Source organism: Ranitomeya variabilis, chromosome 1, assembly GCF_051348905.1.
Source record: "Ranitomeya variabilis isolate aRanVar5 chromosome 1, aRanVar5.hap1, whole genome shotgun sequence".
Lineage (NCBI taxonomy): Eukaryota > Metazoa > Chordata > Amphibia > Anura > Dendrobatidae > Ranitomeya > Ranitomeya variabilis.
In genome coordinates, this window is record NC_135232.1 from 1,092,291,692 (window position 1) to 1,092,318,500 (window position 26,809).

The following is a 26,809-nucleotide window of genomic DNA, read 5'->3' on the forward strand; positions in this document are numbered from 1 at the left end:
ATTGGTTCAACCCGCAAAGAGACTAATGTACTGTGCGAGGTATCACCTCCAGCACATAACAGGGCAGTAATTACTGATTAATAGTGACAAGCTAATTGGTTTCTCACACTTCTGAAATGATGCAATCACTCCTCTGGTACGGCAAACGCAACAATTAAAAAAAAAAAAAAAAAAGTAAAAATGTGTTGTAGACGAGTCTAACAGACTGTCATCTTCTTCCTCCTGCTGTGATCACTTTGTTTTTGTATCAAGAAAGTGAATTTAACAAGGATACAAAAATGCAAAAAATCCACTCAAACATGTCACGTGGCTGACACCATTTTAATTATGCATATTTAAATTGATAATTCTGCCCTTAGTCCAAATCTACCCTCTCCTGCCCGAGGACCCACGTTGTCAGTTTTCCGCACTGATCATTAATTTGCTAATTAATAAATCTTTAAAGTGAAGTTTTTAGTTTTCAATAATAAAGGTGCAGTAAAGCAACTGCCGAGTAGAAATGAGTAGTGATGGGTTAACCCCTGTATGTTCGGATCTGGCGGGTTCGGCAGAACATTTAAAAAAAAAAAAAAAAAAAGTTTAGTTTGGGTACTAGAACCTGGATTTTTATTTCAAGTAAAGGACTTCTGGGTGTTTTTTTATTTACAATATGTATGGTGTTAGTAATGGATAGATGTCTCATAGACGCCTTTTTATTACTAAGCCGTGGGCTTGATGTCACCGGACAATACAAAGGTGACATCAACTCCACAAATATTAACCCCACTTGCCATCGCCACAGGGCAAGTGGGAAAAGTCGGGCCAAGCGCCAGAATTGGCGCATCTAATAGATGTGCCTTTTATGAGTGGCTGCGGCCTGCTATTTTTAGGTTGGGGGAGGGCAATATCCATAGCCCCTTACTAGCCTGAGAATACCAGCCCCCATGTAATTTTCTTTTTCAACATTTATTCATAGTGCAGGTGCCGGCTGAATACTCCCATCAGTGGCGCCTGCTCTCACTGTTATCAGCAACAGCAGGTGTAGGCTGATGAGTAGTATTCTCTCATGAGCAAGCACCTGTGACCTTAGGTGAACTTTTTCCGCTGGTCGCTGCTGCTGGCTCACACTGTCAGGCCAGTCTCACACGTCCAGATAATTCCGGTACCGTAATTATCTGTGTCCGTGTGCCCGTGCGTTTCTGTGGCACATCAGTGCGGCACACGTGTGCCGCCCGTGTGCCGACTGGGTACCACACGCACCGTGCAGGAGACAGCGCTAGAGATAAGCGCTGTCCTCCCCACGTGGTGCTGAAGCCGCCATTCATATCTTCTCTGCAGCAGCGTTTGCTGTAGAGAAGATATGAATAATCCTTTTTTTTTTGTTTCTGGTGTTTAACATAAAGATCCCTGTCCCCACCCCCTGTGCGCCCGCCCGCTGTTATTAAAATATTCACCCGGCTCCCTCGCTGGCGCTGCTTCCTGTCCTGGCCGCACCTTCTACTGTATAAGCGGTCACGTGGGGCCGCCGATTACAGTCATGAATATGCGGCTCCACCTCCCATAGGGGTGGAGCCGCATATTCATTTCTGTAATGGGCGGCCCCACGTGACCGCATACAGGAGAAGCTGCGGCCAGGACAGGACACTGCGAGGGAGGCGGGTGAGTATTTTAATAACAGCGGGCAGGCGCACAAGGGGTGAGAGGGGGGTGGGGACATGGATCTTTATGTTAAACATGAGAAACAAACAAAAAAAAGGATTATTCATATCTTCTCTACAGCAAACGCTGTATGGCGGCTTCAGCACCATGTGGGGGGGACAGCGCTTACTGTAGTGCTGTCTCCTGCACGGCACACGGACTGCACACGGACAACGTCCGTGTGCGGTACGTGTTTTACACGGACCCATTGACTTTAATGGGTCCGTGTAATACGTGCGCTCCCACGAACACTGACATGTCTCCGTGTTTGGCACACGGAGACACGGTCCGCAAAAAATCAATGACATCTGCACAGATGCATTGATTTTCAATGTGTCTACGTGTGTCAGTGGCTCCGGTACGTGAGGAAACTGTCACCTCACGTACCGGAGCCACTGACGTGTGAAACCGGCCTCATCAAACAGCGTGGGAAACACAGCTCTCTGACTGGTAGTAATACTCTTACCATCGATCACAGCTGCCAGTGTTTCTCTGCATGACACAGTGGGAAACGCCTGATGTTCGGGGTGCCGAACCCACACAGTAACACGGACTTCCTGGAGAGGTACGTGTTCAGCATCTGTGCCCAGTAGGTAGGAAGGTGCTTGGTACAGACCCCACACTTTTCTATTCGGGTTTGCCCATCACTGTAGATGAGTGATTGGATTTTCCCTGCTCTGGTTCAGTGTCCAGACGCTCCTGCGTTTACAGGCAATCTTCACTTCTCTACTCTGCATCCAGATGAAACGGTGCCCGGTGCCTGTTAGATTTTAGGCCCATAATAAAAAAAATGTTCTTGTTTATACCCTTTTAAAGCCTGTAATTTGCTATTTAGCCCCTGCTTACACTCAACAAGTGTTTACTTCACTGTTCAATGTGAAGCTTCACAAATGTGGATAGTTATACTTATTCACATCGTCTTGTTTTCCTTTTCTTACCTTTCACCATGTTCCAAATTATTATGCAAATTGGATTTAAGTGTCATAAAAATTTAATTGTTTTGTTTTTCAAATAAACTCATGGATGATATTGTGTCTCAAGGCTCAATGGATCACTGAAATCAGTCTTAAACGCATGCGATAATTAGTTGTCCAGGTGATTCTAATTAAAGGAAAACTACCGTACTTAAAAATGATGTTCCACATTATTAAGGAGGCCACAGGTTTCAAGCAATATGGGAAAGAAAAAGGATCTCTCTGCTGCTGAAAAGCGTTAAATAGTGCAATGCCTTGGACAAGGTATGAAAACATTAGATATTTCATGAACAAGAGTGATTGTCATATTGTGAAGAGATTTGTGACTGAAACAGAGCACAGACAGAGTTCATGCAGATAAAGGCATAATGAGGAAGGTTTCTGCCAGACAAATTCATTGGATTAAGAGAGCAGCTGCCAAAATACCATTACAAAGCAGCAAACAGTTATTTGAAGCTGCTGTTGCCTCTGGAGTCCCTCAAACCTCAAGGTGTAGGATCCTTCAAAGGCTTGCTGTAGTGCATAAACCTACTATTCGGCCACCCCTAAACAGTGTTCACAAGCAGAAACGGTTGCAGTGGGCTCAGACATACATGAATACTAATTTCCAAACAGTCTTGCTTACTGATGAGTGTCGAGGAACCCTGGATGGTCCAGATGGATGGAGTAGTGGATGGTTGGTGGATGGCCACCAAGTCCCAACAAGGCTGCTACATCAGCAAGGAGGTGGAGGAGTCATGTTTTGGGCCGGAATCATGGGGAGACATCTGGTAAGGGCCCTTTTAAGGTTCCTGAAGGTGTGAAAATGACCTCTGCAAAGTATATAGAGTTTCTGACTGACCAATTTCTTCCATGGTATAAAAAGCAGAAACGTGCCTTCAGGAGCAAAATCATCTTCATGCAGGACAATGCACCATCTCATGCTGTAAAGAATACCTCTGAGTCATTGGCTGCTATGGGCATAAAAGGAGATAAACTCATGGTGTGGCCACCATCTTCCCCTGACCTCAACCCTATAGAGAACCTTTGGAGTATCATCAAGCAAAAGATCTATGAGGGTGGGAGGCAGTTCACATCCAAACAGCAGTTCACATCCAAACAGCAGCTCTGGGAGGCTATTCTGATTTCATGCAAAGAAATACAATCAGAAACTCTCCAAAAACTCACAAGTTTAATGGATGCCAGAATTGTGAAGGTGAAATCAAAGAAGGGTTCCTATGTTAACATGTAACGTGGCCTGTTAGAATGTTTTGGAGTTAAATAGCTTTTTTGTTCAGTGAATGTGACCTCCTAATGCTGCAAATTCCACAAATGAACATTTTCAGTTTATGACCTTGGGATTTTCCGTTTTTCCGTGTTCGTTTTTCGCTCCCCTCATTCCCAGAGCCGTAACTTTTTTGTTTTTCTGTCAATTTGGCCATGTGAGGGCTTATTTTTTGTGGGACGAGTTGTACTTTTGAAAGACATCATTGTTTTACCATGTCGTGTACTAGAAAATGGGAAAAAAATTCCAAGTGCGGTGAAATTGCAAAAAAAAGTGCAATCCCACACTTGCTTTTTGCTTGGCTTTTTTGCTAGGTTCACTAAATGCTAAAACTGACCTGCCATTATGATTCTTCAGGTCAGTACGAGTTCATAGACACCTAACATGACTAAGTTATTTTTTTATCTAAGTGGTGAAAAAAAATTCCAAACTTTGCTAAAAAGAAAAAAAAATTGCGTCATTTTCCGATACTCGTAGCATCTCCATTTTTCATGATCTGGGGTCAGTTGAGGGCTTATTTTTTGCGTGTTGAGCTGGCGTTTTTAATGATAGCATTTTGGTGCAGATACGCTCTTTTGATCGCCCGTTATTGCATTTTAATGCAATGTCGCGGCTACCAAAAAAATGTAATTCTGGCGTTTCGAATTTTTTTCTCGCTACGCCGTTTAGCGATCAGGTTAATGCTTTTTTTATTGATAGATCGGGCGATTCTGAACGCGGCGATACCAAATATGTGTAGGTTTGATTTTTTTTTTTTTATTGATTTATTTTGAATGGGGCGAAAGGGGGGTGATTTAAACTTTTATATTTTTTTATTTTTTTCACATTTTTATTTACTTTTTTATTACTTTTGCCATGCTTCAATAGCCTCCATAGGAGGCTAGAAGCTGGCACAACGCGATCGGCTCTGCTACATAGCAGCGATCTGATGTTCGCTGCTATGTAGCAGAAATGCAGGTGTGCTGTGAGCGCTGACCACAGGGTGGTGCTCACAACTGCCCGTGGATCAGTAACCATAGAGGTCTCAAGGACCTCTATGGTTACTATTCTGAAGCATCGCCGACCTCCGATCATGTGACGATCATGCGATCATTTCCGGCCGCCCGGAAGCGGTAGTTAAATGCCGCTGTCTGCTTTTGACAGCGGCATTTAACTAGTTAATAGGCGCGGGCAGATCGTGATTTCACCGATCGCTATTGCAGGCACATGTCAGCTGTTCAAAACAGCTGACATGTCCCGACTTTGATGCGGGCTCACCGCGGAGCCCGCATCAAAGCGGGGCTTCTGACCTCGGACGTACTATCCCGTCCGAGGTCAGAAAGGGGTTAAAACATGTTTAGAAATTCTACTGTACCTAATAATTTGGAACAGTGCATTTTGAGTTTTTATTCATTTTGGAGATTATACTGTTATCATTGGGAGGTTTCTTCAATAAAATTCGATGTATACACTAACGGGTGATGACTTTTATTAGCCTGACTGTCATTTGCACCGACCATTTAGGAAAAGCCGAAAAAAATATAATTTGCATAATAATTTGGAACATGGTGTATCTAAAAGACACGTTACCCTTTTTGGTGAGTGATGGCCTCTCTACTATATGTAGCACTTTGATGCTGCTGATAACTTTGCTGTATCTTTACATATATTACTATAACTTGAATGGTTTCGGAAACTAAGTAAGATTTTTCTTGTCTCTGGGGACTATTGTCAGGATAATCCCATGTTAAGAGAGTCGGCTTCCCAACCTTTCATCTACTATCCTATTTCACAGCCGACCTTTGGCAGCATCAATAAAGGAAGGTATTGTTTTACGATTTCATGTGGATTTTTAATGCTAAGAGGGTTACCGTAAATTGATATTTTCAGAATCAGCTCTTAAATAAAGGATTCACATTTAGGTCCGTGTCCTATCTAACCTCCACTGTTATAACTGGTGTATCGAGGAATTTTTTCACAATCTACATTTTCTATTAATTGTCTGTTTTGATGGATTTATTTTAAAGGAAATGTATCAGTAGCATCAATTTTCCCCAAAAAACGTTTTATATAGTCCTGTTTCTCTCTGAAAGATGTCATCCACACCTAAACTAAACCAATTTGCTGATCCCTGACCAAAAAAAAAAAAAAAAATTGCTCTTTTCATTCATATGACGCTTAACCCCTTTGAGTTTTTCCATTTTTGAGTTTCCATTTTTTGCTCCCCTTCTTCCCAGAGCCATAACTTTTTTTCCGTCAATATGGCCATGCGAGGGCTTGTTTTTTGTGGGACTAGCTGTACTTTTGAACGACACTATCGATTTTCCTACTGGAAAATGGGAAAAAAATCCCAAGTGAGGTGAAATTGCAAAAAAAAAATATTTTTTGTTCTGCTTTTTTACCATGTTCACTAAATGCTAGAACTGATCTGCCATTATGATTCTCCCGGTCATTATTACGAGTTCGTAGATACCAAACAAGCATAGGTTCTTTTTTATTTAAGTGGGTGGTGAAAAAAAAATCTAAAGTAAAAAAAAAAAAAAAAAAAAAAAAGTCGCCATTATCCGATACCATTTTTCGTGATCTGGGGCTGGGCGAGGGCTTATTTTTTGCGTGGCGAGCTGATGTTTTTATTGATACCATTTTGGTGGAGATACGTTCTTTTGATCGCCCATTATTGCATTTTAATGCAATGTTGCGGTGACCCAAAAAAAGTAATTCTGGCTTTTTGATTTTTTTTTTCTTGTTATGCCATTTACCAATTGGATTAATTCTTTTTATATATTGATTAGGCAATTCTGAACGCGGCGATACCAATTATGTAAAGAAATAAGAGAAAAAAGGTCAGCTCACCCCTTAGATGTCAAGGAACCAGGGCACGGAGAGTCTGTAGTGCAGCAGGATTAGTAATCGAAAAAGGAGGTGATCCATTCATTGCTTCCAATAAATAAGAGCCACTAAGCTTGAAACGCATCTGCTTATGGATCCCTGGAGTAACTGGTGACATTTATGCTTTATGTATGATATGATGCTGGATTTTAAAGTATTGCCTCAATAAATGATGGGTTTTAAAGAAACAAAGAGCTGGATCACCTCCTTTTTCGAATACCAAATATGTGCATTTTTTTCTTATTATTGTCTTATTTTGAATGGGGGGGTGATTTATACTTTTTAGATTTTTTTTAAATTTTTTAAAAACATTTTTTTACCTGCTTCAAAAGTCTCCATGGGAGACTAGAAGCTGCGATCATCCTATCACCTGCAGCCCTGCTCACCGACCCATGGGCAGGATTAGTTACGGGCTTCCGACGCGATCATATTAAGTGTCGCTTTCAGAGATTGACAGCAGCATTTAACGTGTTAACAGCTGTGGGTGGATCGTGATTCCACCTGCAGCTGTTAGGGGCATGTGTCAGCTGATGAAATGAGGTGACATGTGCAAGACAAATTATGGGCTCATTGTCGGAGCCCATAGCAAACAGGGGAAGGCCCCCTTAGATGTACCTATATGTCTAAGGTGGTAAAGGGGTTAAGTGGTCTGGGAGTGTCAAAGCCCTTCTCAAGTCTTCCTGGGTCTATTCCCCACTCATATCCACCTTCCTCTGTGGGACTGACAGCTCACTACTATCAGTCAAGCAGAGGACTATAGAATAGTCCTGGGGACATAGATTAGGGAAGTGCTTTGATATTCCCGGATCACTCAAGATTCATTTGCATATACATCAAATCATCAGTTTGTTTAATTATTTATTTTATTTTTTATTTTTTTAGCTAGGGAGCGACAGATTATATCAAAGGGGTGGATGACGTTATCTTTCTGAAAGAACTATGACCTTATAAAACAGTTTGGGATAGTGGATAGTGGATCGTGCTGTCAGGTTCCCTATAAAGGGATCTCTCTATAAGTGAAGAGTATATAATATAACAATACACAGCCATAATGTAGCTGTTGTGGGTTGTGAGGAAGCAGTTTCACCCAGAAACTAACAGAACCCAAATGTCTATTCTTCACCTCAGAAGACACCAGTAATATAACGGCAATTGGTCAGTGTAGAGGCTGTTACACGTTTTGCAATGCAGCCCAAGAACCTTAAATTAAAAGGGTTTTCTAGTAAGAAGTTATCATTTACCTATGGGATCTGAGAGAAGTTCTAGATTGGTATGGAGCGCCCACCATGGCCGTGGGGTACTCGTTACTGGGTCCAGTACTTAAAGGGATGTGTCGCAGCGACCTGGTCCGTGGCCCTGGGCTCCCAAGTAAAAGGGAATGCCTTTAAAGCGGTTTGAATAACATTTGTAAAATAATAAATGTTCATGATGCCACCTGTGGTATTCGGTCAGGAGTGACCAACGCTGCTTAAAGGGGTCCTCTGGGGTGAGGTGATATTGTGGCAGCAGGGATGGTATGGCTTCCCACAGGTAAAGCTGGGTCCTCAGGGCTCCCGGTGTATAGATAAAGATGGTAGATGGTGTAGCAAGAAACGGAGGATACAGGGTTGCAGTCTCTTCACCTTTTTACTGTAGAATTCAGGCAGCCACAGTCCAGGGTACCAGATCAAGGGTGCTGGTGTGGTCCGGCCGGCTTGGAAGCGAGGTGGGAGTCCACCTTGCCAGGTGGGGTTGGAAGCCTTCCTTCTAGCGCTGTGTTGTCGTCCCTTGCTGCCTTAGGCCTCTCACAAGGTCCTCACACTTTCTCTCTGTCCCCCTTTAGGTAGGACACTAATCCGCATGACAGGTAGCTCGAGCCTTTTTACAGGATCTCTATCATGACCTGGGCTCTCTGTGCTACTGTGTCCGCCGGTTTCTGCTGTGAGACATAAAGTACTACACAACCTCGGCCTTCCGGCTTCCGGTATCTGCGCTTCAGCTTGGAGAGAGCCCAATCACAGCTCTCCTCCAGCTCCTTACTATCCTTTGCTTCTTTTCCTCCTTCACACTCTCTACAACTTGTTCTGCTTTTCTTTATCTTTTCCCAGGAGCTGCAGCACCTCACGTGGTTGCACGACCCCACTCTTTCTCTCTGCTCTGTTCCTCTGACAGACTGCTCCAGACTGCTGTCTGGCACCAACTACCTCACTCCTCCTCCAGACAGGAATATACATCTATATCTAGGGAAGCTCCCCTGAAACCGGATTCAGAGCTCCCCCTTCTGGCCTGGAGTTAGAACATGTTGCATGTTTGTCATTACCTGCCAAAAGGGATCTTTCCTCGATTCCAAGCATGGCATCACTCTCCCCGTGAGGAAAGGAATGCCAGTGTAACAACCAGGAACCTGGGGTGTTACAGGTAGGGTTCAGACAGATGAAACCCCTACCCAAGAGTCCCCTTTTCTAGTCATCAGTGAGGGTCTGAAATGTCAGACCCCTTCAAATATACACACGTGGTCAAAATTGTTAGTACCCCTCATTTAATGAAAGGAAAACTCACAATGGTCACAGAAATAACTTGAATCTGACAAAAGTAATAATAAATAAAAAATCTATGAAAATGAGCAAATGAAAGTCAGGCATTGTTTGTTTTTCGGCCAGGTTTCCACAGAGTTTTGTAAAAAATAAACTCATGAAATAGGCCTGGACAGAAATTATGGTACCCTTAACTTACTATTTTGTTGCACAACCTTTTGAGGCAATCACTGCAATCAAACAATTCCTGTTACTGTCAATGAGACTTCTGCACCTCTCGACAGGCATTTTTGGCCCACTCCTCAAGTGAAAACTGTCTCCAGTTGAAGGTTGCCTCTTCTAGATGGCATATTTCAGCTGTTTCCAAAGATGCTGAGTACAATTTAGGTAAGGACTCATAGAAGGCCACTTCAAAATAGTCCAGTATTTTCCTCTTAGCCATTCTTGGGTATTTTAACTGTCTGTGTGAATCCCTTGATAGTCTTGAGATACCATTGTACCCTGCACAGATTCTAGACACCCTGCAGCAAAGCAGCCCCAGAACATAACAGAGCCTCCTCCATGTTTCACAGTAGGGACAGTATTCTTTTCTTGATATGCTTTATTTTTCTGTCTGAGATCATAGAGCTGATGTGCCTTGCCGAAAAAAAGTTAAATTTTTGTCTCATCTGTCCATAGGACATTCTCCCAGAAGCTTTGTGGCTTGTCAACATAAAGTTTGGCAAATTCCAGTTTGGCTTTTTTATGATTTTTTTTTTCAACAGTGGTGTCCTCCTTGGTCGTCTCCCATCAAGTCCACTTTGGCTCATACAACGACGGATGGTGCGATCTGACACTGATGTTCCTTGAGTTTGAAGTTCACCTTTAATCTGTTTAGAACTTTTTCTGGGCTCTTTTGTTACCATTCGTATTATCCGTCTCTTTTATTTGTCATCAATTTTCCTCCTGCAGCCACTTCTAGGAAGGTTGACTACAGTCCCAGGGATCTTACATTTCTGAATATGTGCAACTGTAATCACAGGAACATCAAGCTGCTTGGAGATGATCTTATAACTTTTACCTTTAACATGTTTATCTATAATGTTCTTTCTAATCTCCAGAGACAACTCTTTTTTTCGCTTCCTCTGGTCCATGTTGAGTGTGATACACACCATGTCACCAAACAGCACAGTGAGTATCTGTAGCCCTATATACAGGCCCACTCACTGATTCCAAGATTGTAGACACCTGTGATGCTAATTAGTGGACACATCCTGATTTAACATGTCCCTTTGTCACGTTATTTTCAGGGGTACCATCATTTCTGTCCAGGCCTATTTCATGAGGTTTTTTTTTTTAATTCTGTGGAAGCATGGTTGAAAAGCAATGTCTGACTTTCATTTGTTCATTTTCATAGATTTTTAATTTATTTATACTTTTGTCAGATTCAAGTTATTTCTGTGACCATGGTGGGTTTGTCTGTCATTAAACGAAGGGTACCAACAATTTTGACCACGTGTGTATAAACTGATAAATTGGATGGATGACATTATTTTTTTCTCACCGAAAAAAAACCCAACCCAAACACTTATACCTCTAACACAAAGTACATGAATATACGTGGCGTGCGGGCCATTTTCACATTATACTGCTTTGGAGAACACCATGAAGCTGAATGCTCAAAGGTAATGCAATGGAAACGTGGCAAACTAGTCCTCTTGTTTCTTTTTCAATAAGGGCTGTGAAAATAAAGAGATTTTGATTGCTTGTTAAGGGTCATCTGTTCTAAGTTTCCATTAATCTTCATTTCAATATAAGTAAATACAAATATTTATTTAGAAAAATTAAATATAACTTTAAATTGACTTTTTAATTCTGTCCATTTTACAGCTAGTCGTAAAGCAATACCTTGACTGTCTTTTGCGTTGCTGTCATCTAGTGGATTATCTAAAAACTGCAATATTTAACCATACAGTACCATCATTGATTGTGTAACATTTAACACGATATGCAATACTCTGGATTTTTTTTTTCTTTATGGTGTTTTATTTTTGCTGATAAAGAAATGTATTCTGGTTGGTGAACCCTGATCTCCTTTTCTAGTGTAATCTATAAGAAACGCAAAATATATTGTCCATAATTTAATCTTCTTGAATTATTACTCTAGACAACTGTACAAGTAGACTTTATTAAAGACGAAGACTCCTTAGACTCCTAATAATTTTATAAACTAAACTATGCTGGGTCCTATTCTGATATCCTGGAAACAGCTACTGAGAAACCTCCTTAATCCATGGACGTTAATATGGTTTTGTCTCTCCTCTTCCCAGCAGTGACCTGTAAGATCCTGTCTACTAAATCCCTTCCTACCTCCAAGTGAGCAGACGTTCAGATCAGACACGGGTGTGAGGACATCAGCTGCTCCTACAAAAGAGAAGCTACTACCATATCCAACCCACCATCTCCAAGGCTCATGTGGTTGTGACACCAATGGCTCTTAAGCTTTATATACTAATGATGCTGTTCTGTGGAAGTACTATTTCAGAAAAATCCCTTTCTTATAATATTGCACCATTAGATTTTGGATACGTACCCACTGGAAGCTATGACACCAATGCCTACCATGAGCCAGGACCTATCGGCTTGTTGTTTCACCTAGTGCAAGGTTTCTTGTATATCGTACAGCCCAATGCATTTCCTCAAGGTATGTGCCGATGTCTCCATTATTTACTCATGTCCTAATCGAGATGCAGTGATGTCATTATTACAGGCTGGATTAAGAATTAGATTAACAGAATGTTGTCGTCAGTTTTTATCAACATAATGGTAATGTTCTTCCTTCCCTTGGAGTAGAAGATTCAGTTTTATCTTCTAGCCTCATAGCTAAATTTCCCTGGTTGAGGGAGAATGTCTTGTTGGCGCTCCCCTGGAGCACAACATCAGGGACACCAACCTCGCTAGCCATTCCCTTATGTAATGTAAACCTAATGTAAGAAACATGGGAAACAAGCCAGCCAGCACTACTCTAATGAAAACCTGATGGTTGGGTGAGTGTAAGAAGCATAAAAACATTTTTTTCCCCATGAATTCAATCCAAGCAAACCTAGAATCAAAACGTATGAAGTGGCACTCATCCATAGGAAAGAAAAAATGAATGGTGAGTGCCACATTGTGCTCTTTTTATTCTATTCTTGCTCGTCTAAGGCAAATTGGGAACTCCGTAAAAACAACTTGTAGGGTTAAACCATACCCACAAGAATAAGGGAAAAAGAAAATGGGGCACAGGAGGGTAGACAAGAGCCATAGATTTTTAAAATCTAACATTACTGGTTTTAAGAAATGGAATTCTGAGTGGTAGGAAAAATTAAAGAATTTATAAATTTTCTCATGATATTTAATGATATGCTGTTTTAGGAATATCTATACCGGACTGTTACATGAGACTCCTAGATGGTATTGTACCATCTTCATATGAACGTAAAATATTCATCTCTGGGGACTCGCAGCCTTCATGATGATATATAATAATAATAATAAGTATTATTATATTTCAATAGCACCAACATATTCCGTAGAACTTTACATTTTAGAGGGGACTTGTACAGACAATAAAAGACATTACAGCATGACCATAATCACATAAACAGCAGATAACAAGAGGAATGAGGGCCCTGCTCGCAAGCTTACAATCTATGAGGAAATAGGGGAGACACAAAAGATGGATGGTAACAATTACTTTCATGGTTCTGACACTACTGTGGCCTCTCTACTTGTTCATAGTTTAACCCCATGAACCAGCTGTCCTTGCATGTACCTGCTCTGTATTACTAGGTATTACTAGTGCAGTGGGGTTCTTTACTTTGTATTACGTTACAGAGACATACAAGCTGGGGTTTGTTTCACAGGCAGTTTGGTGTTATATACACTGGGTTTTATGGTGTCTTTTTTTCATCTGCTATTTATGCCTTATTTAACTGCATTTTGTCCAGGGGAGAGCCTTGCATAGGGTCTAGTTACTCTCCAGCTGGGCCGTTCTGGCCATTAACAGAGTATTTTACCATCCTATTGTAGTGTGGAGTAATTTGTGGGTTATTTGCCTTATCAGGGGCGATGGTGTATTATTATATATGTTTTTAAATGTTTTTAACTGTGTTTTGTCCTTTGTATGTGTCACTTAATAAAGTTGTGTTTATACATTTCTGCCTCATCTGTATTATGGTGATCCCCTGCGATAGGGCCTTGTCTCTCTTTTGTTAGTAAAGCTTATCTCTTTTTAGGCCCTGGTGGTATCCCATATACCGTGGTGCCCCCGTTTTGTCTTATTTAAAAAATTCATGGTTCTGACCTTCCATAATGTAATAAATTGGGTGTTCATGTAAAGCTGCATGAACCGGTTATCAGCCAGAATGTGTAAAAGTACAGACACAGAGGGCTATTAAATGCATAAAGTGTGTGAGAACATGATACAAGGGTCCTGGTTATGAAGAAAATGTTGAATGGGCCACACAGGGATAGTTAAATAAATGTGTTGAGGCGATAGGCCAATCTGAAGAAATGCATTTTTAGGGCACGCTTAAAACTGGGTATTGGGGATTAATCAAATTATCCTGGGTAGTGCATTCCAAAGAATTGGCGCAGCACGTGAAGGTCTTGGAGATGGGAGTGAGAGGTTCTGATTATTGAGGATGCTAACCTGAGGTCATTAGCAGGATGGAGTGCAAGGGTAGGGTGGTAGACTGAGACGAGGGAGGAGATGTAGGGTTTTGCTGAGCTGTGGAGTGCTTTGTGGGTGATAGTGATAAGTTTATATTGAATAGTCTCATGAAAAAAAATCTGGCACACTGTTGTTTCAAGCCAAAATGAAATAATTTTATTAGGAATATTTTATTTTCTTTCCATATTCAAGTCAATATCGCACAATAAAGGACCATTGAGGTACATGATATGGGTATCATAATTCAACGTTTCGGCTATATCATAAGCCTTTATCAAGAGATACCTAAATGTAAAATAAAATAAAATAACATAGAATCATATTCCATACATCAAAAAATTAGAATAGAACAATAAAGTATATACATACACAATTGTATAACAAAACTTGAGTTGAATAACAATGATTCAATGATTCATAGATACAGGACTCTATCATCCATATAGGGGGCACAGATGATTGCTGTCAAAAACAAGTCACCTTAATGAATATGGTGAATATCGCAGAAGATTTTTATATAGAAATCATATGAAAAAATCAATATTATTCCATCTTCAGGAAGCTGCAAAAACTAAAATAATAAGTGTCAAGAGAAAAGGATTAAGAGCCCAATCTGACACAGCCAAAAAACCAGAAGGTGAATCAGAAAATAAACATAGTGAAATCCATAGTGAAATCCATCATACTGCAAATACCCGATAACATCACAAGAGAAGTGTGATTCTTAGTGCCAGATGACATGGTGTTGCTAAAGGCGGTAAAGTACATTACTTGAAAGATCCGGAATATGGTACCACCAAATAAAGTCCTCCATGCTAACAATCACCAAATAAATAGCGTGATCTTACCCTAAACAGTGGATTCGGGTGCTTGCAAAGGTCCGGAGTGCGGTGTCAGGACGCTAAAACATGCGTCCTCTTATACAGCCCCAAATGAGCCGGTTATGTGAGTACTTCCGGGTGGCAGTGTGAAGTGCGCATGCGCGGCTAATAAGCCTAAAGGAGCCGAGTGCCGCCGAAAAGAGCCGAGTAACCCGGCAAATCATGTGACTCTCCCATTTACTAGATCAGCGAGGGTCAGCGCCTGTCTGTAGAAAAGAGGAAAAACAAGAAACACAATAAGAAAAAATATTGTTATATCTGCCGCTTACATTATAACGTGCACAATACTCAATTATATTTAAGACAAAACAAATAATGATAGATATACCATATCTATAGTTATATAATATGTAATGAATGTTACAAAGGACCATGACTAAAATAAAGAATAGGGATAGATAGTGTCGGGTCTATGTAAATAAAGTCACCTAATGCATAACCTCATATTCCCTATTGAGGCCAAATGGAGAAAGAGTTTGTAATTTATGAATCCAATAAGATTCCCGTACCTTTAATTTCTCTATTCTATTACCACCCCTTCTCATAGGGGGTATCCAATCAATAACTTGATATCTGAGTTGGGCAATTGTATGGTTATTTTGGGCAAAATGAGCAGGAATCGGAAGAAGAGTACGCCTACATCGAATTGTAGATTTGTGCTGGGAGATACGGTCCTGGATTATTAGAAACAGTGAGCTACTCCTTGATTTATTCTGGTTCTAAGTTTATATTGAATTCAGGAGTGGATGGGTGACCAGTGCAATGACTGGCACAAGGTAGAGGTAGAGGTAACGATTGGTGAGGAATATGATCCTGGCTGCAGCATTCAAGACAGATTGGAGAGGGGAGAGTTTGGTATGAGAGAGACCAATTAGTAGAGAGTTACAGTAGTCCAGACGAGCATGAATAAGAGCAACAGTAAGAGTTTTTGCAGAATTGAAAGTAAGAAAAGGTCTAATTCTAGAGATGTTTTTGATGTGCAGATAACAGGAGGGAACCAGTGATCGGATGTGGGGGGTGAATAAAAGCTCTGAATCAAGTATGACCCCAAGACAGTGGGCATGTTGCTGGGGAGTAATGGTAAAGCCACACACGGAGATGGCAATGTCGGGAATAGGTAGGTTAGTAGAGGGAGGAAACACAAGGAGTTCAGTTTTTGACAGGTTCAGTTTCAGATAGAGGGAGGACATGATATTGGAGACAGTAGTAAGACAATCACTGGTGTTTTGTAATAATGCAGGCGTGATGTCAGGAGTAGAGGTGTATCATCAGCATAGAGATGGTACTGGAAACCAAATCTACTAATTGTTTGTCCATTAGGGGCAGTATACAAGGAGAAGAGGAGGGGCCTAGGACTGATCCTTGAGGAATCCCAACAATAATGGGAAGATGAGAGGAGGAGGAACCAGCAAAAGATACAGTGAAAGAGCAGTCAGTGAGGTAGGAGAACCAGGAGAGAATGTTGTCCTTGAGGCCAATGGAGCAGAGCATACTGAGGAGGAGCTGATGATCCACAGTGTCGAATGCTGCGGAGAGATCCAGGAGAATTAGCATGGAGTAGTGACCATTAGATTTAGCTATTAGTAGATCATTAGAGACTGTAATGAGGGCAGTTTCAGTAGAGTGTATAGAGCAGAAACTGGATTGAAGAGGGTCAAGAAGAGAGTGATCTGAGAGATAGTGGATTAGACAGGATTGGACCAAGCGTTCCAGGAGTTTAGAGACGAAGGGAAGCTTAGAGACGGGTCTATAGTTAGCAGCACAGTTTTGGTCGAGGGATGGTTTTTTAAGTAATGGATGTATGATGGCATGCTTAAATGAGGGAAATATACCGGAAAAGAGAGAGAGAGGTTGAATATTTTTGTTAGGTGAGTGGTGACAGCAGAGGAAACGGACTGGAGGAGATGTGACAGAAGTAGTCGAAGATGCAAGGAGCTTGATCACTTCTTCTTCTGTAACTGGATCAAAGCCAGAGAGTAAGCTAGATGCAGTCGGGGAGGGAGGACAGTGCATGGTAAGAGGGGATTGGTAGAAAATTTCCTGTCGGATATGGTCAATTTTTTTTCTTTGAAATAATTGGCCAGATCATCAGCGTGGAGATCCGTGGTTGAGGCCTGCACTCTTGGGATAAGTAGGGAATGAAAAGTGTCAAAGAGAGGTTTAGGATTATTGGATAGTGAGGTGATGAGGGTGTTGAAATAGGTTTGTTTGGAGATGTGAAGGGTAGAGTTTTATGTTTTAAGCATAAACTTATTATGGATAAAATCTTTGGGGCAGATTGGATTTTCTCCACAGACGTTTGGTGCACCTGGAGCACCGCCGTAGAAGAACTGTTTGCAGCATGTGCCAGGGTTGTTGCAGTCTGTGCCGAGTTGTTCTATGTATAAAATGTGCAGCTAGCTTCATCCAGGGCACTTTGCAGTGGAGATTGGGGCCAATGATGACTGCAAATTCTTCATAAGTTTCTGGGTGTTAATGGCACGTATTTTTCTATAAGTGTGGAAAGTGGGGGTGTCCTGAGCGGCATGACAGTTCTATATATATATATATACCATTTATGAACACCTTAAATAAATGTCAGTGGATAGCACTGCAGCCTTGCAGCGCTGGGGTCCTGGGTTCTAATCCCACCTTGGACAACATCTGCAGGGAGTTTGTATGTTCTCCCCGTGTTTGCGTGGGTTTCCTCCAGGTACTCTAGTTTCCTCCCACATTCCAAAGACATACTGATAGGGAATATAGATTGTGAGCCCCATCGGGGACAGCGATGATAATGTGTGCAAACTGTAAAGCGCTGCGGAATATGTTAGCGCTATATAAAAATAAAGATGATTATTTATTATTATAATTCTGACCAGTGTCACTTTGAGGTCATAACTCTAGAACACTTCAACAGATCCCAGTAATTCTGAGACTGTTTTCTTGTGACATATTGTACTTTATGATAGTGGTAAAATTTATTTGATATGACTTGAGTTTATTTGTTAAAATAATGGAAAATTGGCAAAAATGTAGAAAATTTAGCAATTTTCAAACTTTTAATATTTATGACCTTAAATCAGTCATATTGCACAAAATAGTTAATAAATAACATTTCACACAATTTTTTAAACATAATTTTTTTGTTAGGAAGTTATCAGGGTTAAAAGTTGACCAGCGATTTCTCATTTTTCGAACAAAATTTACAAAACCATATTTTTTAGGGACCACCTCACATTTGAAGTGAGTTTATGGGGTCAATATGACAGAAAATACCCAAAAGTGACACCATTCTAAAAACTGCACCCCTCAAGGTGCTCAAAACCACATTCAATAAGTTAATTAACCCTTTACATGCTTCACAGGAACTGAAGCAATGTGGAAGGAAAAAATGAACATTTAACTTTGTTTCACAAACATTTTACTTCAGAACCGTTTTTTTCATTTTCACAAGTGTAAAAAGAGAAAATGAACCACAAAATTTGTTGTGCAATTTCTCCTGAATACGCCGATACCCCATATGTGGGGGTAAACCACTGTTTTGGTGCACGGCAAAGCTTGGAAGGAAAGGAGCACTGTTTGACTTTTTCAATGCAGAATTGGCTGGAATTGAGATCTGATGCCATGTCGCATTTGGAGAGCCACTGATGTGCCTAAACAGTGGAAACCCCTATTCTAATTCCACCCCTAACCCCAACACACCCCTAACCCTAATCCCAAACCTAACTACAGTATAACCCTAACCACAACCCTAAAACCAACACACCCCTAATCCCTAACCATAACCACAACCCTAACACCAACACACCCCTAACCCTAATCCCAACCATATCCCTATCCACAACCCTAACCTCAGCACACCCCTAACCCTAATTCCAACCCTAATCATAACCCTAACCACAAACCTAATCCCAACCTTAACCCTAGCCCCAACCCTAACTTTAGCCCAAACCCTAACACTAATTGTAGCCCCAACCATAACCCTAACTTTAGCCCAAACCCTAACTTTAGCCTAACACTTACCCTAACTTTACCCTAACACTAACCCTAACTTTAGCCCCAACCCTAATCCTAACTTTAGCCCCAACCCTAACTTTAGCCTAACACTAACCCTTACTTTAGCCTAAGAATAACCCTAACTTTAGCACTAACCCTAACCTGCCTTATCTGTTTTTTTACTTTATAACAATATTGATGATTGGCAACACTTGTCACACTGTTTCTCCTTTAATCTCTCACTGTTAATATGAGGCAGATCGCCCAGGAAAGTTTGTTGCTGCAACAAACTTTCCCAGTGATTTGTGTCATTGGCTGGTGTGACGCTGACATCATTGGGACCTGAACAAATCAGGTCTTGATGAGGTTGGGGGTCACAGGAAGCATTGTGCACCGGAATCCCCTTGTTATAAAGTACGTGACAAACGTTGGTGCTGCACAAAGCCCTGCTAGGGCCGACGTTTATCTACTGTCAGCGGTCACAAAGCGGTTAAAAGAAAATAGTAAATTGTAATAGAAACTCTCAAACAACACTAAAAATAAAAAAGTTGATTAAAAGAACAGTTTTTCTTTTGCAATTGTAGCCTTGTCATGTGTTTAAATATTAATATGACTGGAGAAAATGACCTAAATAACTGGTTATGGGTGCGCAGTCATCTTGAAAGAACGGTTCACGCAAATTTTTATCTCTTTCATTCACATTGGCAGTATATTAACTCGTAATCATCGTCATATACCGCAGATTGTGTGAAGAACGTTGGGTGTTGTATATTTTAATTATTCTGACAGATCACTGGCTTTCAGAGTTCTTTTACCATAGAAGTGCTATAGTTTTATGAAACCATGGAAACTGATGTCTAAAATAGGATAAAAGCATTCAATTTTCCAGTTAAGAGTCACTTCTTTTATGCATTTCCTTAAATAAACAGGTTTGGAATCATAATAATAATAATGATGGAGTTTTGTAGTTACCGGCTATGTCCTGGATGAAATGGTTGTTAGGAGGGTTTTCTGGGTTTTAGCTAAATGCATCTTATCTAAAATACAGGTCCTTCTCAAAAAATTAGCATATAGTGTTAAATTTCATTATTTACCATAATGTAATGATTACAATTAAACTTTCATATATTATAGATTCATTATCCACCAACTGAAATTTGTCAGGTCTTTTATTGTTTTAATACTGATGATTTTGGCCTACAACTCCTGATAACCCAAAAAACCTGTCTCAATAAATTAGCATATCAAGAAAAGGTTCTCTAAACGACCTATTACCCTAATCTACTGAATCAACTAATTAACTCTAAACACATGCAAAAGATACCTGAGGCTTTTAAAAACTCCCTGCCTGGTTCATTACTCAAAACCCCCATCATGGGTAAGACTAGCGACCTGACATATGTCAAGAAGGCCATCATTGACACCCTCAAGCAAGAGGGTAAGACCCAGAAAGAAATTTCTCAACAAATAGGCTGTTCCCAGAGTGCTGTATCAAGGCACCTCAATGGTAAGTCTGTTGGAAGGAAACAATGTGGCAGAAAACGCTGTACAACGAGAAGAGGTGACCGGACCCTGAGGAAGATTGTGGAGAAGGACCGATTCCAGACCTTGGGGAACCTGAGGAAGCAGTGGACTGAGTCTGGTGTGGAAACATCCAGAGCCACCGTGCACAGGCGTGTGCAGGAAATGGGCTACAGGTGCCGCATTCCCCAGGTAAAGCCACTTTTGAACCATAAACAGCGGCAGAAGCGCCTGACCTGGGCTACAGAGAAGCAGCACTGGACTGTTGCTAAGTGGTCCCAAGTACTTTTTTCTGATGAAAGCAAATTTTGCATGTCATTCGGAAATCAAGGTGCCAGAGTCTGGAGGAAGACTGGGGAGAAGGAAATGCCAAAATGCCTGAAGTCCAGTGTCAAGTACCCACAGTCAGTGATGGTGTGAGGTGCCATGTCAGCTGCTGGTGTTGGTCCACTGTGTTTCATCAAGGGCAGGGTCAATGCAGCTAGCTATCAGGAGATTTTGGAGCACTTCATGCTTCCATCGGCTGAAATGCTTTATGGAGATGAAGATTTCATTTTTCAGCACGACCTGGCACCTGCTCACAGTGCCAAAACCACTGGTAAATGGTTTACTGACCATGGTATTACTGTGCTCAATTGGCCTGCCAACTCTCCTGACCTGAACCCCATAGAGAATCTGTGGGATATTGTGAAGAGAAAGTTGAGAGACGCAAGACCCAACACTCTGGATGAGCTTAAGGCTGCTATTGAAGCATCCTGGGCCTCCATAACATCTCAGCAGTGTCACAGGCTGATTGCCTCCATGCCACGCCGCATTGAAGCAGTCATTTCTGCCAAAGGATTCCCGACCAAGTATTGAGTGCATAACTGAACATTATTATTTGATGGTTTTTTTGTTTGTTATTAAAAAACACTTTTATTTGATTGGACGGGTGAAATATGCTAATTTATTGAGACAGGTTTTTTGGGTTATCAGGAGTTGTAGGCCAAAATCATCAGTATTAAAACAATAAAAGGCCTGACAAATTTCAGTTGGTGGATAATGAATCTATAATATATGAAAGTTTAATTGTAATCATTACATTATGGTAAATAATGAAATTTAACACTATATGCTAATTTTTTGAGAAGGACCTGTATAATAAAAAATTATTAACTTTTTAATATGCATTATGATATAATTTCTTACAAGTTCCAAATTCTCTGCTTCCTCTCCATGTTTATATTCAGAGTCTGAAAAGCTTTCATCCACGGGTAGCAGCTTATGTAGTAGGTTATGTCATTTTCACATTATTATGGCAGTTTTTCAGCCTGTGCATAAAAATGTGGCTGTTCCTATTACAAGCAGAGATTTTTCACAAGTTTGACACCAAATATTAACAATTAATTTTAGAGTAACAAAGATTTTTAGCCCTTTCTGAAGGCTAAATTTTGAATTTTTGCGCTTTTCAGCCCATTTTGCAAGAGCCATAACTTTTTTAATTCTTTCATCACCTTATCAGGGCTAGTGTGTTTTTTTTGTTTTGTTTTTTTTCCAGGATAAGTTATAGTTTTCAATGACGCAATTTAATCCCTCTTATAATGTACTGAAAAATGCTACAAAAAAAATTCCGAGTAAAATTGTTGAAAAAAATAAAAAGCCCCTATTTGGGTTTTTCTTACACTTGGTTTTTGTCGCGTTCTTCAGGTCAGTATGGTTAAAATGCCAAAGTTGTATAGTTTTCATTTGTATATTTTACTGGCTAAAAATAATTCAGAACTTTATGAAGAAAATAAAAAAATATTGTTATTATTATTTGAACACACCAAAGTCACTAGTTTTGCACACAAGCATTCTCTGAGAACACCTTATCCGAGCACGCTCGCTCAACACTACTTCCGACCTTTATAAGGAAACCAAAGGAGCTGTGGCCCAAAGCCAAAAGTAGTTCTTCCTACTGCACTTATGGGATAATAAGAAAACCGAGAAAAAACTGCAGAAAGAAGGGAAACGCAATAAACATATGAATTTTATTTGTGTCTCATTAAAAGTATATATGACAAATTAAAAAATAAGCGAAAAAAATGCCAGAATACACAGACTCATAAAATAAATGGTGGGTGAGCCAAAAATCATAGAATGTCTACATAAAAATACTAAATGCCACAATTTGTAAGATAAAATAAATGTTTTTTTTAAAGTAAACATAGGGGAACATAAATACGTAGCAGTGTTTGTCACACTGATTAGGAATGGATTCCAAAAATGTTTGGAAGACGTATACGAGCAGTGCTGTGGTTCACCACCACACGCCCGACGCACGTTTCACAATGCTTCTTCCAATGCTTATCAGGGTGATCTTATGTGGTCCACAGTGACCGCCGCCCCTACTTATTTGTATTGACCTGTATTGTTTTGCAAATATTCTTTGAATTGATAACATATGGATTTTTTTTTTAATCACAGACTCAAAAAGTCCTATGGGCGGTCAGGAAGTAGTTAAACATAGACCACATTTTACCAAATGTCATTCATAGAAACCTAGGTTTCATGTGAAGAAGTTCAAGCTCGTGGAATTAATTTGCTGGATAATTAAAAGAGGATTTGTGTGAGGGTCCTTTGACAATTCTGTTTAAAGTAGGTCAATAGCAGAAACCTGTTTTAAGGCCAAGAGTAACATCTAAGGGGCTTTCATTTGACGGCTCCTGCTCAACACTAGAGATTTCATGATTATTGGACTTTGATATCACATCATTAAGAAAAAATAATGTAATACTTTTTTTTTCTATAGGTTTTGATAAAATGTGGAATTATGTTATGATATGTAGATTTTCTCTGCTTAGAATTCGTAATATTGAAAGGAAGATGTCGCCAGAAAATGACCTATTGCTTAGATCAAAATTTTAAACTAAATATATGTCTACATTTTCATATCTAAAAACAAATCCTAACATCTTCCAATTTTTTTTACTTCAGCCACTAAGCTTAACCCATTTAATGCCCCCCACCCCCTTAAGGCTATTTTTACATTTGTGACCCAAATTTTACAATTCTGACCACTATCATTTTATGAGGTAATAACCCTGGAACTCTTCAATGGATCCCACTGATTCTGAAATTTTTTTATTTTTTTATTTTTTTTAAGACATATCATACTATATGATAATGGTAAAATTTCTTCGATATGACTTGCATTTTATTTGTGAAAAAAATGGAAATTTGGCACAAATTTTGAAAAATTTGTAAATTTCAAAGTTTAAATTTTTATGCCTTAAATCAGTTATGTCACACAAAAAAATTAAAAAAATAAAATTTAACAAGTGTTAGGGGTCGAGTTCCCGCCTCAGCACAGGGGGAATCTCTGGCCATCTCCGCTGCGGTCTCCCATTCTTCTGCCACAATGGAGCCTGCTCAGCGGAGACGTCGGTGCCAGCGTCTCGCTCAGGCTGACTCTGAAACAAAGAGTTACTGCTGCTTTTCCTGCTTCTGCCATTGAAGCCAGTGTTGTGCAGCGGCGAGCAGACACTTCTAGGACTAAGTCCTGCTTTTCTCGTTCTGAGCATGCCCAGAGTAAGATCTCTCAGTGGAGATCGAGGGTCACATGTTCAGATACTGCAGTCAAATCTATTGGTCCTTCTAGGAAGGTCCTGTAGGTGTGCAGGCTCTGTAATAGTCTCTCATTGGTCCTTCTAGGAAGGTCCTGTGCGTGCTGCAACTATTTAAGGCTCGCATGGCCGCACGACCATGCGCTAGTATCTAAGTTATGTGCTTTGCGCCAGTGTGGTCATGTGAGTTTGTGTTCAGGGACCCGGCTGAAATAAGCCCCTAGAATGCTGGCACCTCCGGCGAGGAGATTGTGTGTGTATGTATTCAGGGACCTGGCTGAAATAAGCCCCTAGAATGCTGGCACCTCCGGCGAGGAGATTGTGTGTGTATGTATTCAGGGACCCGGCTGAAATAAGCCCCTAGAATGCTGGCACCTCCGGCGAGGAGATTGTGTTTGTATGTATTCATGGACCTGGCTGAAATAAGCCCCTAGAATGCTGGCACCTCCGGCGAGGAGTTTTGTGTGCGTGCATGACCACTGACTGCTCTCATTTGGATAGTTAGCCTGTGCCTCTGTGAAGTCTAACAGGGCACAGAGCTTTGCTTTCACGGCTACTCTGTGTAACTAACAGAGTTAGTTCATACCGCCATATAGTGCCGCCGTTTGCTAGCAGCAGGTTCTCCTGCACGGTGGACCCCGGGCTGCGAACGCATCTATTTCAATAAAACATTTATATTTACTCGGTACGTTCCGCTAGCCCTAACAACAAGTCTACTTTACATGAACACAATCTTGGAAATATAATTTTTTTTCTTTTTTGTTAGGAAGTTATAAGAGTTAAAAGTTGACCAGCGATTTCTTATTTTTCCAATAAAATTTACAAAACCATTTTTTTGGGGACTAAATCACATTTGAAGTGACTTTGAGGGGCCTATATGACAGAAAATACCTATAAGTGACATCACTCTAAAAACTGCACCCCCCAAAACCACATTCAAGTTTATTAACCCTTCAGGAGCTTCAAGGAATTAATGGAACGTGGAAGGAAAAAAATGAACATTAACTTTTTTTCACAAAATTTTTACTTTAAACCCATTTTTTTGGGGGGGAAATGGACCACAAAATTTGTTGTGCAATTCTCCTGAGTACACTGATACCCCGTATGTGGGGGAAAATCACTGTTTGGGCACACAGCAGAGCTCAGAAGGGAAGGAACACAGTTTGACTTTATCAATGCAGAATTGGCTGGAATCGAGAGAGGATGCCATGTCGCGTTTGGAGAACGCCTGATGTTCCTAAACAGTGGAAACCCCTCACAAGTGACCCCATTTTGGAAACTAGACCACTCATGGAACATATCTAGATGTGTGGTGAGCACCTTGAACCCCCAGGTGCTTCAAAGAAGTTTATAATGTTTTGGAATGCAGACTTTGATGGAATGGTCTGCAGGATTCATGTCGCATTTTGGAGAGCCCATGATGTGCCTAAACAGTAGAAATGCCCCACAAGTGAGACCATTTTTTAACTGTTCTAGTGTTTCCTGATCTACTGTTCCTCCTGCATTGCCATCTGTATGATGTTCACGGCCAGCTTCTTGTACCACCACATGGCTTTTCCCATGGCACTGTATGGCTGGAGGACTTGATCAGAAAGATCAACTCCACCCCAAGTTCTTGTTGTACCCCAGTACACAGTTTGGTTTGTGGACCTGTGTAGAGGTACCTTGTATAGTGCCGGGGGTGCTGCTATCGCCATGGATGGTGGTCAAGGAAAGGACGTGCCTCTTGTCATTGTACTTGACAACCAGGATGTTGTCACTACATTGGGCTCTGCTCTCACCTTTTCTGAGAAGCTGCAGAATTAGCATCTTAGGGTGGCCTCTCTAATTTTTGCAGACAGTACCGCAGGCTAAAGTAGCTCTCGCAGAGAAGGTCTTGAACAGTGGGATGCTGGTATAAATTATCTACTTAGAGGTGATAACCTCGATCCAGTAGTGGGTGCACCAAATCCCACACATTTTTCCCACTCACTCCCAGGACAGGAGGAAATTCTGGGGTTTAAATCCGGATGTCTTTCCCTTCATAATCCATAAACTTGTGGGTGTACCCTGAGGTACTCTCATACAGTTTGTAGAGCTTACTTCCATACCTGGCCCTCTTACTGGGCAAGTATTGCTGGAATTTGAGCCTCCCCTTGAAATGAATTAGGGACTCCTCCACACAGATGTCCCTTTGGGAAATGTACACCACAGCAAACTTGTGGCAGAACCTTGAAAAGACTGTCAAAGTTGTGGCCATCTCTGGCAGGACATTGTGCATTATCATTGTAAAGCCTGGGTCACACTTGCATGTGCAATGTGAGAAACTCGCACGAGTCTCTCACATCAATACGCGGCACAGCCACCGGCACTCGGGACTGCATAGACTCAGCTGCATAGAAATACATGCAGCCGCACGCTCCCAAGTGCTGGCGGCTGTGCCGGGTATTGATGTGAGAGACTCGTGCGAGTTTTAAAAAGTCCATTTCTGAGAGGTCGGTGTGGTCAAATTTTATTACTAATTGCGCCACAAAATCAGGAATTGGTGTCTCATAGTCTTTGGTGGGTGAAGTCCATACGGGGTCAGCAACTGTGGGCACTGGTTGTTTCTGTACTGGGGCTCATCATGACTTGAGGAGGAAAAATAAAGTAAGGTGGGATCCTCTCCCTTACTGTTAGTGTTCTGAGGCAAGAAGGCGTATTCCTCCTCTGCTGAACACAGTGATAGGGATGAGAGGGACTTTTTTTACGTATGTGTTGTTTGTGTGTGTACCAAATTTTATTCAAGTGTGTGTGTGCTTGATGTAAACTTTTTTTTATTTAGAAAATAAATAAAAAGATAAAAATAAAAAAGCAACAACCAGAGGTTGATCACTGATG

General features: G+C 40.9%; 1 protein-coding gene across 17 annotated transcripts in view; it reads left to right on the forward strand.

Annotated features, from left to right (window-relative positions):
• Positions 1–26,809, forward strand: part of PROM1 (prominin 1) — a 264,828-nt gene that overhangs the window by 17,792 nt on the left and 220,227 nt on the right. For 15 of the 17 annotated variants that reach the window (XR_013220084.1, XR_013220088.1, XR_013220081.1 and 12 more), the window contains exon 2: positions 11,606–11,979. Coding sequence is in view for 6 of the 17 variants with exons in the window: in XM_077280016.1 (XP_077136131.1) it covers positions 11,766–11,979 (214 nt within the window). In the remaining 11 variants the exon portion in view is untranslated. The remainder of the gene's footprint in view (positions 1–11,605; positions 11,980–26,809) is intronic. The other 2 variants (XR_013220082.1, XR_013220089.1) reach the window with 1 other exon arrangement.